The sequence below is a fragment of the Chiloscyllium plagiosum genome, unplaced genomic scaffold (assembly GCF_037043375.1).
Source record: "Chiloscyllium plagiosum isolate Xiang-an unplaced genomic scaffold, Cpla_swu_hap1 HiC_scaffold_12, whole genome shotgun sequence".
In the NCBI taxonomy this organism is placed as follows: Eukaryota; Metazoa; Chordata; class Chondrichthyes; order Orectolobiformes; family Hemiscylliidae; genus Chiloscyllium; species Chiloscyllium plagiosum.
This window is the reverse complement of record NW_028270150.1, coordinates 48,857,361-48,870,374: the sequence shown is the minus strand read 5'-3', so window position 1 is coordinate 48,870,374 and position 13,014 is coordinate 48,857,361. Positions and strand designations below refer to the sequence as shown.

Below are 13,014 nucleotides of genomic sequence, written 5' to 3'. Positions count from 1 at the left end.
TCTTAGCCGCCTTCTCTCCAATGAGAACAGATGCAAGTCCCTCAGCCTTTCCTCATAAGACCTTCCCTCCAGACCAGGCAACATCCTGGTAAGTCTCCTCTGCACCTTTTCCAATGCTTCCACATCCTTCATGTATTGGGGCGACCAAAACAATACACAATATTCCAAGTGCGGCCGCACTAGCGTTTTGTATAATTGCAGCATGACGTTACGGCTCCGGAACTCAATTTCTCTACCAATAAAACCTAACACACCGTATGCCTTCTTAACAGCACTATCAATCTGGGTGGCAACTTTCAGAGATCTATGTAAATGGATTTCAAGATCCCTCTGCGCATCTACACTACCAAGAATCTTTCCATTGACCCGGTATTCTGCCTTACTGTTTTTCTTCCCAAAGTGAATCACCTCACATTTATCTGCATTGAACTCCATTTGCCACCTCTCAGTCCAATTCTGCAGTTTATCCAAGTCCTCCTGCAATCTGCAACATTCTTCCACACTGTCCACTACTCCACCAACTTTAGTGTCATCTTCAAACTTACTAACCCATCTACCTGCATCCAAGTTATTTATAAAAATAACAAACAGATCCTTGTAGTACACCACTAGCAACCGGACTGCATCAACCACCACTTGCTGCCTTCTTACAGAAAGCCAGTTTCTAATCCATACTGCTACATCACCCTCAATCACATGCCTCTGCATTTCTCCAACAACCTACCATGTGGAACCTTGTGAAAAGCTTTACTGAAGTCCATGTACACCACATCAACTGTCCTACCCTCATCCACATGCTTGGTCACCTCAAAAAAAACTCAATGAGGTTTGTGAGACATGACCGGCCCATGACAAAACAATGTTGACTACCTGAAATCTAATTGTTGCTTGCTAGATGATTATAAATCCTATCTCTTATAATACTTTCCAAAACTTTTCCTACAACAGACATAAGACTCACTGGTCTATATTACCTGGGTCATCTCTACTGCCTTTCTTGAACAAGGACACAACATTTACAATCCTCCAGTCCTCTGGTACTAAACCAGTAAACAATGATAGCTCAAAGATCAAGGCCAAAGGCTCCGCCATCTCCTCCCTAGCTTGCCAGAGAATCCTCGGATAAATCCCATCTGGCTCAGGGGACTTGTCTACTTTCATTCCTTCTAGAATTGATAACACCTCTTCCTTACTAACCTCGATCCTTTCTAGTCTAATATCCTGTATCCCATTCTTCTACTCTTCAATATTCTCCTTTTCCTGAGTAAAAACAGTTGAGATTTAGCACCTCTCCAGTCCACACACAACTTTCCACTTCTGTCTTTGACCGCCTCAATTCCTAACCTAGTCGTCCATTTATTCCTCACCTTTCTATAGAAAGCTTTAGGGTTCTCCTTTATTCTACCTGCTAAAGAATGCTCATGTCCTGTCCTTGCTCTTATTAACTCTCTCTTTAAATCCTTCCCAGCTAATCTGCAACTCTCAATCGCCTCATTTGAACCATCTCGTCTCAACATCACATACGCCTCCTTCTTCCTCTTAACAAGAGATACAATTTCTTTAGTTAACCACAGTTCCCTTACCTTCTCACTTCCTACCTGCCTGACAGTGACATACAATATCTGTTCCTTAAACCAGCTCCATATTTTGAATGTCCCCATCCCCTGCATTTTGCTACCCCATTCTATGCATCCTACGTCTTGCCTATTCGTACTGTAATTGCCCTTCCCCCATCTATAACTCTTGCCCTGTGACATGTACCTATCCCTTTCCATTGCTAAACTAAACGTAACAGAATTATGGTCACTCTCTCCAAAGTGCTCACCTACCACTAAATCAAATGCCTGGCCTGGTTCATTACCAAGCACCAGATCCAGTGTGGCCTCCCCTCTTGTTGGCCCTTCGACATACTGTGTCAGGAAACCCTCCTGCACACATTGGACAAAAACTGATCCATCCGACGTACCAGAGTTATAGTATTTCTACTCAATGTTGGTGAAGTTAAAGTCCCCCATAATGACCACCCTGTTCCTTTCACTTCTACCCAGAATCGTTTTTCAGATCCTCTCCTCCACATCCCTGGAACTTTGCGGAGGCCTATAAAAATTCCCCAGCAATGTGACCTCTCCTCTCCTATTTCTAACCTCAGTCCATACCACCCCAGTAGACAAGTCCTTGTCAAAAGTCCTTTCAGCCACCATTATACTGTTCTTGACTAACAAGGCCATACCTCCTCTTCTTTTATCACCTTTCCTGTTCTTAATGAAAGATCTAAACCCTGGAACCTGCAACATCCATTCCTGACCCTGCTCTATCCATTTCTCCGAAATGGCCACAACATCGAAGTTCCAGGTACCTATCCATGCTGCAAGCTCACCTACCTTATTCCGGATACTCCTGGTATTGAAGTAGACACACTTCAAACCAGCTTGCTGTCTGCCAGCACACTCCTGTGACCGTGAAATCCTGCCCATGCCTTCCCTACTCTCATCCTCCTGTGTACTGGAACTACATCTCTGGTTCCCATCCCACAGGCTGAGCTAATTTAAATCCATCCGAATAGCACTAGCAAATTTACCACCCAGGATATTAGTACCCCTCTGGTTCAACTGAAGACCATCCTGTTTGTAGAGGTCCACCTTCCCCAGAATGAGCCTCAATTACCTGAAACCCTCCATCCTGCACCATCCCTGAAGCCACGTATTCAGCTGATATCTCTCTCTATTCCTTGCCTCACTATCACGTGGAACAGGCAACAAACCAGAGCTTCCATCCTAGCTCCCTGAAATCCTGCCTTACATCACTATCCCTCTTTCTGCCCATGTCATTAGTACCTATGTAGACCACGACATGGGGCTGGTCACTCTCTCCCTTCAGGACCCCAAAGACATGATCCAAGACATCATGGACCCTGGCACCTGGGAGGCAACACTCCAACCGTGAGTCTCGTTGGTTCCCAACAAACCTTCTATCTGACCCTCTAACAATTGAGTCCCCAATGACTAAGACTCTCCTCCATTCCCTCCTTCCCTTCTGTGCAACAGGGGCAGACTCTGTGCCAGAGAGATGCACCCCACTGCATGCCTTTGGTAAGTCGGTGTCACCACCCCCCCAACAGTATCTAAAACGGTGTACTTGTTTTTCAGGGGAATGACCATAAGGGATTGTTGCACTGACTGTTTTTTCCCCTTTCGAACAGTTACCCAGCTTTCTTCGTGCAGGGAGTAACTGCTTCCCTGTAAATCTTATCTATCACAGCTTCTGCCTCCCGAATGATCCAAAGTTCATCCACCTCCCGCTCAAGTTCCCTAACACGGTCTTGGAGGAGTGAGGGTTGGGTGCCTTCCTGCAGATGTACTTGAATGGGACACTAATGATGTTCCTCACCTCAAACATAATGCAGGAGGAACATTCCTCTCCCTGCACTGCCATCCCTGCTAGTCTCCTTTTCAGAATGTAGAAAAGAAGAGAAGCTTACGTGATGTGTCACCATGAATGTCGCTGTTTAGCTTGTCCTAGGATGAATGTGTTGTCCCTGTCGAAGTGGTGTCCTTCCTCATCTGTATGCAAGGATACTAGTGAGAGTGGGTCATGTCCTTTTGTGGCTAGTTGATGTTCATGTATCCTGGTGGCTTGTTTTCTGCCTGTTTGTCCAATGTAGTGTTTGTTACCGTTCTTGCAAGGTGTTTTGTAAATGACATTAGTTTTGCTAGTTGTCTGTATAGGGTCTTTCAAGTTCATTAGCTGCTGTTTTATTGTGTTGGTGGGTTTGTGGGCTACCATGATGCCAAGAGGTCTGAGTAGTCTGGCAGTCATTTCCTGAGATGTCTTTGATGTAGGGGAGATTGGCTAGGTTTTCTGGACATGCTTGTTGGGGTTTGTTACTGAGAAATTGGCAGATTGTGTTCATTGGCTACCTGTTCTTTTTGAATACACGGTATAGGTGATTTTCCCCTGCTCTGCATAGTTCCTCTGTGCTATAGTGTGTGGTGGCTTGTTAAAATAATGTTCTGATGCAGCCTCGCTTGTGGGTGTTGGGGTGATTGCTTCTGTAGTTCAGTATTTGGTCCATATGTATTGTTTTCCTGTAGATGCTGGTTTGAAGTTCCCCATTGGCTGTTCGCTCTACTGTGACATCTAGGAATGGCAGTTTGTTGTTGTTTTCCTCCTCTTTAGTAAATTTTATGCCAGTAAGGTATTATTGATGGTCTTGAAGGTTTCCTCTAATTTGTTTTCTTTGGGTCCACGTGACAGACCCAAAGTTTGGGTTGGATGGTTGACAGAACTATTTGTTTGAGTCTCTGCATTACTGCCTCTGCCAAGAACTCTGATATCGGAGATCCCATGGGTGTTTCGTTGGGTTGTCTGTAGGTTTTGTTATTGAAGGTGAAGTGGGTGGTAAAGCATAGGCCCACTAGCTTGACGATGTTGTCCTTGCTGAGGAAGTTGGTGATGTTTGGTGTATATTTGTTTGGTTCTTCTAATAATGTAGTCAGTGCTTCCTTGGCCAGGTTGATGTTGATGGATGTGAACAGGGGTGTTACATCAAAGGAGATCATTATTTCATCCTCTTCTGTCTTGGTGTCTTTGATGGTCTTCAGGAATTCTTGGGTGGAGTGGAGGGAGTGGCATGTTTCAGTCTTTTGTTTAGCTCCTTGGCCAATCTGGAAGTTGATGTTCCAGGTAGCAAGACTATGGGTCCGAGAGGGGCTCCTGGTTTGTGAATTTTGGGTAATCCATAGAAACGTGGTGTGTTGGATCCATCTGATTTCATTTTATGGAAGTCAGTCTTATTTCCTTTCATGTGTATTGAGTGTATTTCCTTCCTTTTTCCTGCTTTGGTGCGACTATCTGTCTGATGGTTTGCTGGATTTCCTCTGTGAGTTGGTTGTCTTTTAGCATTGTTTCTAATACTGCCAAGAAATCTTTCTTGTCTACATTCCCAAAGTTGTAATTTAATCCTCTTACTAAGATAGCTTTTTCAGTGTCTGTTAAGAGTCGGTCAGATAAGTTTTTTATCCATGCTTCTGTATTGACTGTATTGTTATTTTAGAGTCATAGAGTTATACAGATGTAAAACATGGAAACAACTTCGGTCCAACCCGCCCATGCCGACCAGATATCCCAACCCAATCTAGTCCAATCTGCCAGCACCCGGCCCATATCCCTTCAAACCCTTTCTAATCATATACCCATCCAAATGCCTCTTAAATGTTGTAGTTGTACCATTTTCCACCACTTCCTCTGGCGGCTCATTCCATACACGTAGCTCCCTCTGCGTGAAAATATTGCCCCATTGGTCTCTTTTATATCTTTCCCCTCTCACCCTAAACCTATGCCCTCTAGTTCTGGACCCCCCGACCCCAGGGAAAAAAACTATCCTATCTATGCCACTCATGATTTTGTAAACCTCTATAAGGTCACTCGTCAGCCTCCGATGCTCCAGGGAAAACAGCCCCAGCCTGTTCAGCTTCTCCCTATAGCTCAGACCCTCCAACCCTGTCAACATCCTTGTAAATCTTTTCTGAACCCTTTCAAGTTTCACAACATCTTTCCGATAGGAAGGAGACAAGAATTGCACGCAGTACTCCAATAGTGGCCTAATCAATGTCCTGTACAGCTGCAACTTGTCCTCCCAACTCCAGTACTCAGTACTCTTCTGACCATTTTGTGTAAGTTTGTCTATTGCTTTCTGCAAGTCTAGTTTTTTTGTTTTCTGTGTTTGTCGTTGTCTAATGTCTACTATTTGTTGTACTGTGTCTGTCCATTCATGGTCTGTTGCATTTATGAGTAAAGATTTTGGCACAAAATGTCCCAGTTATATTTATGAAGTCTGTTGAGGGCATCATTATTCATTTCTCTAAGCATTCTGCTGCCGTTTTGCTCTGCTATTCTTTTGGCTAGTGGGGTGTTAAGGGGAGGTTTGTATTTAAGACATTTAGGTAGTATCTGTTTCCTTAGGCATTTGTTCAGGCAGTACAGCTATTTGCAGCTTTCATGCACCCATAGACATTAGCATGTTTTGAGAAGGTTTGTAGCTCAGGTTGAGGTTCTTGATATAGGTTTGCTCACTGAGCTGGAAGGTTTGTTTTCAGATGTTTTGTCAACATACTAGATATTATTAGTGAGCCTCTGGATGAGGCACTGGTTACATGGCCCACTTTCTTTTTATGCATTTAGGTTTCCTTGGGTTGGTGATGTCATTTGCTATTGTGACATCATTTTAGAATATAGCATATAGAACATAGAATACCATTTTCTATGGTAATGTCATTTCCTGTTCTTTTTCTCAGGGGTGGTAAATGGGATCCAAGTCGATGTGTTTGTTGATAGAGTTCCGGTTAGAATGCCATGCTTCTAGGAATTCTTGTGCATGTCTCTGTTTGGCTCGTCCTAGGATGGATGTGTTGTCCCAGTCAAAGTGGTGTCCTTCATCATCTGTATGTAAGGACACTCAACAACAACCCAAACAAGCAAGACAAAACACATCCAGAAACCCTAGCCACTCTTCCCTACATCAAAAACTTCTCAGAAATGACTGCCAGACTACTCAGACCTCTTGGTATCATGGTAGCCCACAAACCTACCAACACATTAAAACAGCAGCGAATGAACTTGAAAGATCCTAGACAGACAACAAGCAAAACTAATTTCAATTACAAAATACCTTGCAACAGCTGTAACATACACTACATTGGACAAACAGGGAAAACTAGCCACCAGGATGTATAAACATCAACTAGTCACAAAAGGACATGACACACTCTCACTAGTATCCTTACATACAGATGAGGAAGAAAACCACTTTGACTGGGACAACATTGTCCATCCTAGGACAAGCCAAACAGAGACACGCATGAGAGTTCCTAGAAGCATGGCATTCCAACTGGAACTTTATCAACAACCACATTGACTTGGATCCCATTTATCACGCCCTGAAAAAAAAAGAAAATGACATTACCACAGGAAATGATGCCACCACAGGAAATGACATCACCAACCCAAGGAAGCCTAAACACATAAAATGAAAGTGGACCATTCCACCAGTGCTTCATCCAGAGGCTCATTGATGATGTTACCTAGTATGGTGACAAAACGTCTGAAAATGAACCTTCCAGCTCAGTGAGCAAACCTACATCCAAAATAAATGAAATAATGGCATGGTTTCTCAAATAACTAGACTTGTTCTGGAGATTGTGATGTTACGAAATGGGGTAAGCCCTCCTGCTTAATTTAAAACCAGCAACACAGAAAATATTTATCCTGTGCAGTAGTCTATAAAAATTTGACTGGCCAAGAAATATTTAAAGTAAAAATTAACAACTTGATTTCTTAAAGTATAACAGAGAATAATTAACTAACACTATGTATAGGTCCTTACTCTAACCTATCTTTTATCTCCCTTCTATAATACTAGTCTGATAAAACTCCTAATTAAGATTTATAAAACAAGACTTCTTATCTCAAAACCAGGCAGCTTCTGTTTCTTTTATTTGGATCTTCCTGTGTGTTGTTTTCTTCTTCTTAGGAATTTCTGTGTCACAGGTTACTGATTGAAAAGGTACCTTTTAAGAGAGCTATTTTTTTAGGCAGTCTGTTTACATTCTGGGCTTGGCAGTTCTCCTTTCAACTGTTCAATTTTTCCCGGTTTTATACCCCCCAAAGCATCGGATTATGTCATTGGCTTTTAAGATTGTCAATATACTAAATACAAACTGGATTGGAATTTGGTATTTTTCTGGGTATAATTTAAACTGATTGTCCAAATTCAAATTTGTTTTTGTCTCCACGTAACAAGCTAGTCGAGTTGTTCGACCAAGTGTTACATTGTTATCTTATTGAGAACACTTGGTGCTATGTCTGGTGGTTCTACAGCTTTTAACTCTCCTACTGGTAGTTCTACAGCTTTTAACTCTTACAACTTCATAACAGTGACACTGAAAAAAATGTCAATCAACCTAGACTTGGTACAGAAGGAGAAGATGGCCCCAAATTACCCCAGGGTGGGTCGTTTCATCAAAATAAACCAGTGTCTCTATTTTGCCAGGTCATTGGTAATGTTGATATTTCCCATTTGGCCTTTTTAAAGGAAGGGGCTCCTGTCTGTTCCTTACATGGCTAACATTGTCAGCTCTTTTGATAGGAGATTCCACTTTTCTAGCTCGGCATGAACCTGGTGAAATTCTGGCAGACAGAACACTGACTGCAATAAGGCATATGAGTCCCAGATGGTACAAGTATACCTCTACTTTGGGGAGGAGCATCCATGCAGGGAAAACCGCCTGTATCTCTGAAGCAAAGCTGAACTTGTTCATAAATCGTATAAGGAATGGAGAGTTCAAAAAGAGCACTGTTGAGTCCTGGGGGGTGGTATGGGAAGGCTGCTGGGCAACCATTACCACCTCTCCGCACGCCCCCATTTGTATATTTGTATATTTCTATACATTTGTACATTTCAGCTACCTGGGTGGGACAAGCAAGTTTCAAAGCTGTGACTTGAGATGCCTTCTGTTGAGTCTGAAATTCCCTGTAGGGTCAGCACTTGGAGGACATTGGAATTGCTAGAATTTTCTATTTGAAATTGAGACCCCCACACATCAGAAAAGCATTTGAGTTATGCCAGAAACTTGGAATGTTGAGAATCCTATTGGAGGGTTCTTAGTGATTCAAACCTCCTGGTGCATTGGAAGATTGGATAGAATGGACATAGGTAAGTTAATGCTTGTTCATTTTAGAATAGCAAATTGAAATTGCAGCATGAGATATCAGTGTACAAATGCTAAATATATATGTTTGTAAGCCTACCCGCTAATTTTAGCAGGTAGAGTTATAGACCAAAACATTAATGTGCTAATATCCATGATATGATTCTTAGAATTTGAAAGACAATTAGAGTCAAATACAAGAGCTAAGACAGCTTCATGGGTTGATATTTTCCCCTTGTAAGTAATGCTAATCTCCACCTCTTTCCTAGCTTCTGTCTATTCTGGGAGGTGATGATCAAGTGGTATTATCACTGACCTGTTAATCTGGTGACCCAAGTCTAGTGACCATGGGGCCTGGATTCAAATCCTGCTACAACAATTGGGGGAATTTGAATTCAATAAAAGTCTAGAATTAGGAGTCTGATGGTCAATGTGAAACCTGTTGTCAATAGTTGGAAAAATTCACCTGGTTTACTAATGTCCTTTAGTGAAGGAAACAGCCATCCTTATCTGGTCTGGCCTACACGTGACTACAGATCCGCAGCAATGCAGTTGACTCTTAACTGCCCTCTGGGCGACTAGGGATTGGCAACAAATGCTGGTCTCATGATGCCTTCATGCTGTGAATGAATTTAAAAAGAATTACAACTTTTGACTCAATTTTCGTTTCCAATTGAAATATTCCTTTAACACTGGAAAGCAGTAATTACTCATGAACATTTTCATACTGGGAATCAATGGTGCTTTGTAGGCAGCTTCCTGTGAAGTTTAAAATTAAGCAAGTTTTGAAATGTAAGACAGAATTGTAAGATGTCCTTTTTCTCCCCATCGCATCGTACCTGCAAAGTGTACTAGCATTGCCTATCTATAAACTATATACAGTTTCTCAAATCATTGGTAGCCAAATATTCATCCTTAATGTGTGAACTTAGTATTTTAAGATATATTTTTGTTTAATCATTAATCATTTTTTTCTCTTTTTCTTAGTTATTCCAGACACACTCAGTGCAACATCGGTACCTCAGACCCTGGATAAAGTTGAAGGTGACTCCCTGGAACTGGTCTGTGAAGTATCTAAACAAACAGCACAGCACACACACGTGGCTGTCACATGGTACATACAGAAGGGAAATCAGAACCTCAAGGTCATCTCTCTCACACGAGATTTCATCCTACGTTCTGGAGATTCATACAAACAAAGGCAGGCATCAGGAGATGTACGATTGGATAAGATTGGAGCGACTTCATTCAAACTCACCATCTATAAACTGCAGGCATTTGATCAAGGAGAGTTCTACTGTGAGGCTAGAGAATGGATCCAAGACCCAGATCGGTCTTGGTTCACCATAGCTACCAAGCGCACTGACAAAACAATTGTGAATATAAAAGCTACCGGTAAGTGGTTGTCATTGAAAATGTGATCACCATAGCTATTATAGGAGCAAGTAGAGAATAATGCATTGTGGGCATATAACATACAGTGTGAGAAAGGTAGCACTAAAATAGTTAGGTCAGGTTCCTGGAGCAACAAGAAATGGTTATCTCCTGAATGCACTCTGAAAGACAGAACACATTAGCCATTGATGCCAACCAGAGGGTAAGTATGGAGCTGAGTAGAAATATTAGAGAATAGCCATACGCAATTACTTATATAAACAATTGGTTAGATAGTAATGCCCTTAACCTATTTGTCAGTTACATTTAGTTGCACACAACTGAGTTAACATTCAACATTGATAAATTTCTCAAACACCATAGGCTAAGGGAAGATGCATTAAATACAGAAAGCTGTGTCAGCTTGGCTTCATGAAATTGGCCCACCCTGGGAGGTTTTACGAACAGCAGAGCTGGATGTTTTCTGATAGGGGCTATAGACAGGTTCTACATGAATTTGAAAAGGCAAGGTCTGACGAGGGATAGTCAGCATAGCTTTGTGGTTGGGAAATTGTGTCTCAAAAATTTAATTGAGTTTTTTGAAGAGGTGGCCAAAAATATAGATTAAGGCAGAGGGGTAAAGAGTATAGGTTTAAGGTGCTAGGGAAAAAAATTAAAAGAGACCTGAGGGGGCAATATTTTCACACAGAAGGTATTTTTATATTAGATTAAATTCCCTACAGTATGGAAACAGGCCCTTCGGCCCAACAAGTCCACACCGACCCTTCTAAGAGTAACCCATCCAGACCCATTCCCCTACACTGTATTTACCCATGACTAATGCACCTAACATGATGGGCAATTTATCATGGCCAATTCACCTGACCTGCACATCTTTGGATTGTGGGAGGAAACTGGAGGGTGGTGTGTATATGGAACGAGCTGCCAGAGGAAATGCAGGTACAATTGCAACATTTAAAAGGACATTTGGATAGGTAGATGGATAGGAAAGGTTTAGACAGTTATGGGGCAAACACAGGCAAATTGGGAAATTTGGCTGGCATGGACAAGATTGGCCGAAGAGAATGTTTCCATGCTGTATGACCTAACAGGGCAATTAGCATTGTGTCAGTGGTGGATTAACTGCTTGCCACTTGTCACTTAAGTCAAGGTGCCCTCCCTCCCAGTGAATGCCCAGGTAGAGGACGGGGGACTGGGGTAGAGTTGTTTTTTTTAAAGCAAAGTGGGGACTACAGACAGGGAGGACACACCCTACAGTTTCCCAGCAATTTCTCCTTAGAGAGCTTTCTTGTCAAGCACTGAGGCCTATTTTTTATTAAAGATGTTTCTGCTGCCATCTGGACTCTGTGCCCCAACTCCTGGTAGTGCTGCTGAGTTTTCAATCCTCTGTAATAAAAACAAGACAGTGGAGAAACTCAGTGGATCTGACAGCATCTGTGGGGGATGGGGAGACAGTGCTAACTTTTTGAGTCCAAAATAACTCTTCAATTCTAATTCTAGAGATGCTCTGCTGAGACTTTTTAAAAATCTAGAGCAGAGCTAAGTAAGAACAGTCCCAACTACCTGTAGTGAGGGAGGAAAGGTGGTTAGTGACGATATTTTGATAAATTGTTAAAGATCACAAGGAGAATGAGCTGGGGAATTGATTGTAAAGGTGAGAATATTATGCTACAGTTAAATAGTCATTGGTGAGACCACATCAATTTTGATCTCCTTATTTAAGAAAGGACATAATTGCAACATAAGTAGTTCAAAGAAGGTCCACTCAACTGATTCCTGGTATTAAGTGGTTATCTTAGAGGATAGTTTAGGTCTGTATCGATTGAAGTTTAGAAGAATAAATAGTGTTTCTAGGAGAGACTAGAAATAGGGAACACAACTTAAACAACACAGAATCACAGAATTATTGCAATGTGGAAGGTCCATCCTGCCTGCACCAGCTCAGTTATCTAGTACAGCTGTTATATAAATAAGAAGAAATTTTTCCTTTATCAAATTCTCTTCTCTGTGCTGGAGACAAGGTCATTGAACATTTTTACAACTGTATTAGATGGGTTTTTGATTAACAACAGAGTCAAGTAGGAAGTAGATAGGGAAGTAGGTGGGGGGTGGAGGGGGTGGAGTAGTATTATCGCTAGACTGTTAATCCCAATAATGTTCTAGGGACCAAGGTTCCTATCCAACCATGATTAAAATGATAAAGACTAATGTCTGGAATTAAGAGTCTAATGATGAACTCAAATCTATTGTCAATTGCTACAAAAACCCATCTAGTTTACTCATATCCTTTTACAGACCTCATCACCAGGGGCATATTTTCCTCCCCATCCCTACCTGCGTTCCACAGAGACCGTTGCCTCTGCGACTCCCTTGTTAGGTCATGCTCCCCCACCAACTCAGCCTCCATTCCCAGCACCTTCCCTTGCTGCCGCACCCACACCTACCACCAACACCCCTCCCCACCCCAAACCTTTCAACCAATGCCCCAAAGGATCCTTCCACATTCGGCAGAGATTCTCCTGCACCTCAACACAAGTCATCTACTGTGTCCGTTGCTCTCGATGTGGTTTCCTCTACAATGGAGAGACAGGATGCCACCTTGCAATATCTCTGGGACACATGCACTAAACAACCCCACCACCTTGTTGCCAAACACTTCAACTTTCCTTCACTCTCAGCCAAGGATATGCAAGTCCAGGGCCTCCTCCACCACCAAATGCTAGCCTTCCGACACCTAGAGGAAGAACACCTCATCTTCCGCCTTGGGACCTTCCAACCGCACAGGATCAATGTTGATTTCACCGGTTTCCTCATCTCCCCTACCCCCACCTTATCCTAGATCCAAACCCCCCAACTCGGCACCGCCCTCTGTCCTACCTGTCCATCTTCCTTCCTACCTGCTCCAACCTCCTTT

The 13,014-nt window shown here is 42.4% G+C and overlaps 1 protein-coding gene across 1 annotated transcript in view; it reads left to right on the top strand.

The window, feature by feature from the left end:
- LOC122555183 (immunoglobulin superfamily member 3-like) overlaps positions 1 to 13,014 on the top strand; it is a 244,144-nt gene that overhangs the window by 154,787 nt on the left and 76,343 nt on the right. The window contains exon 3 of the mRNA XM_043700921.2: positions 9,693 to 10,100. Within this exon, the coding sequence (XP_043556856.2) occupies positions 9,693 to 10,100 (408 nt within the window). The remainder of the gene's footprint in view (positions 1 to 9,692; positions 10,101 to 13,014) is intronic.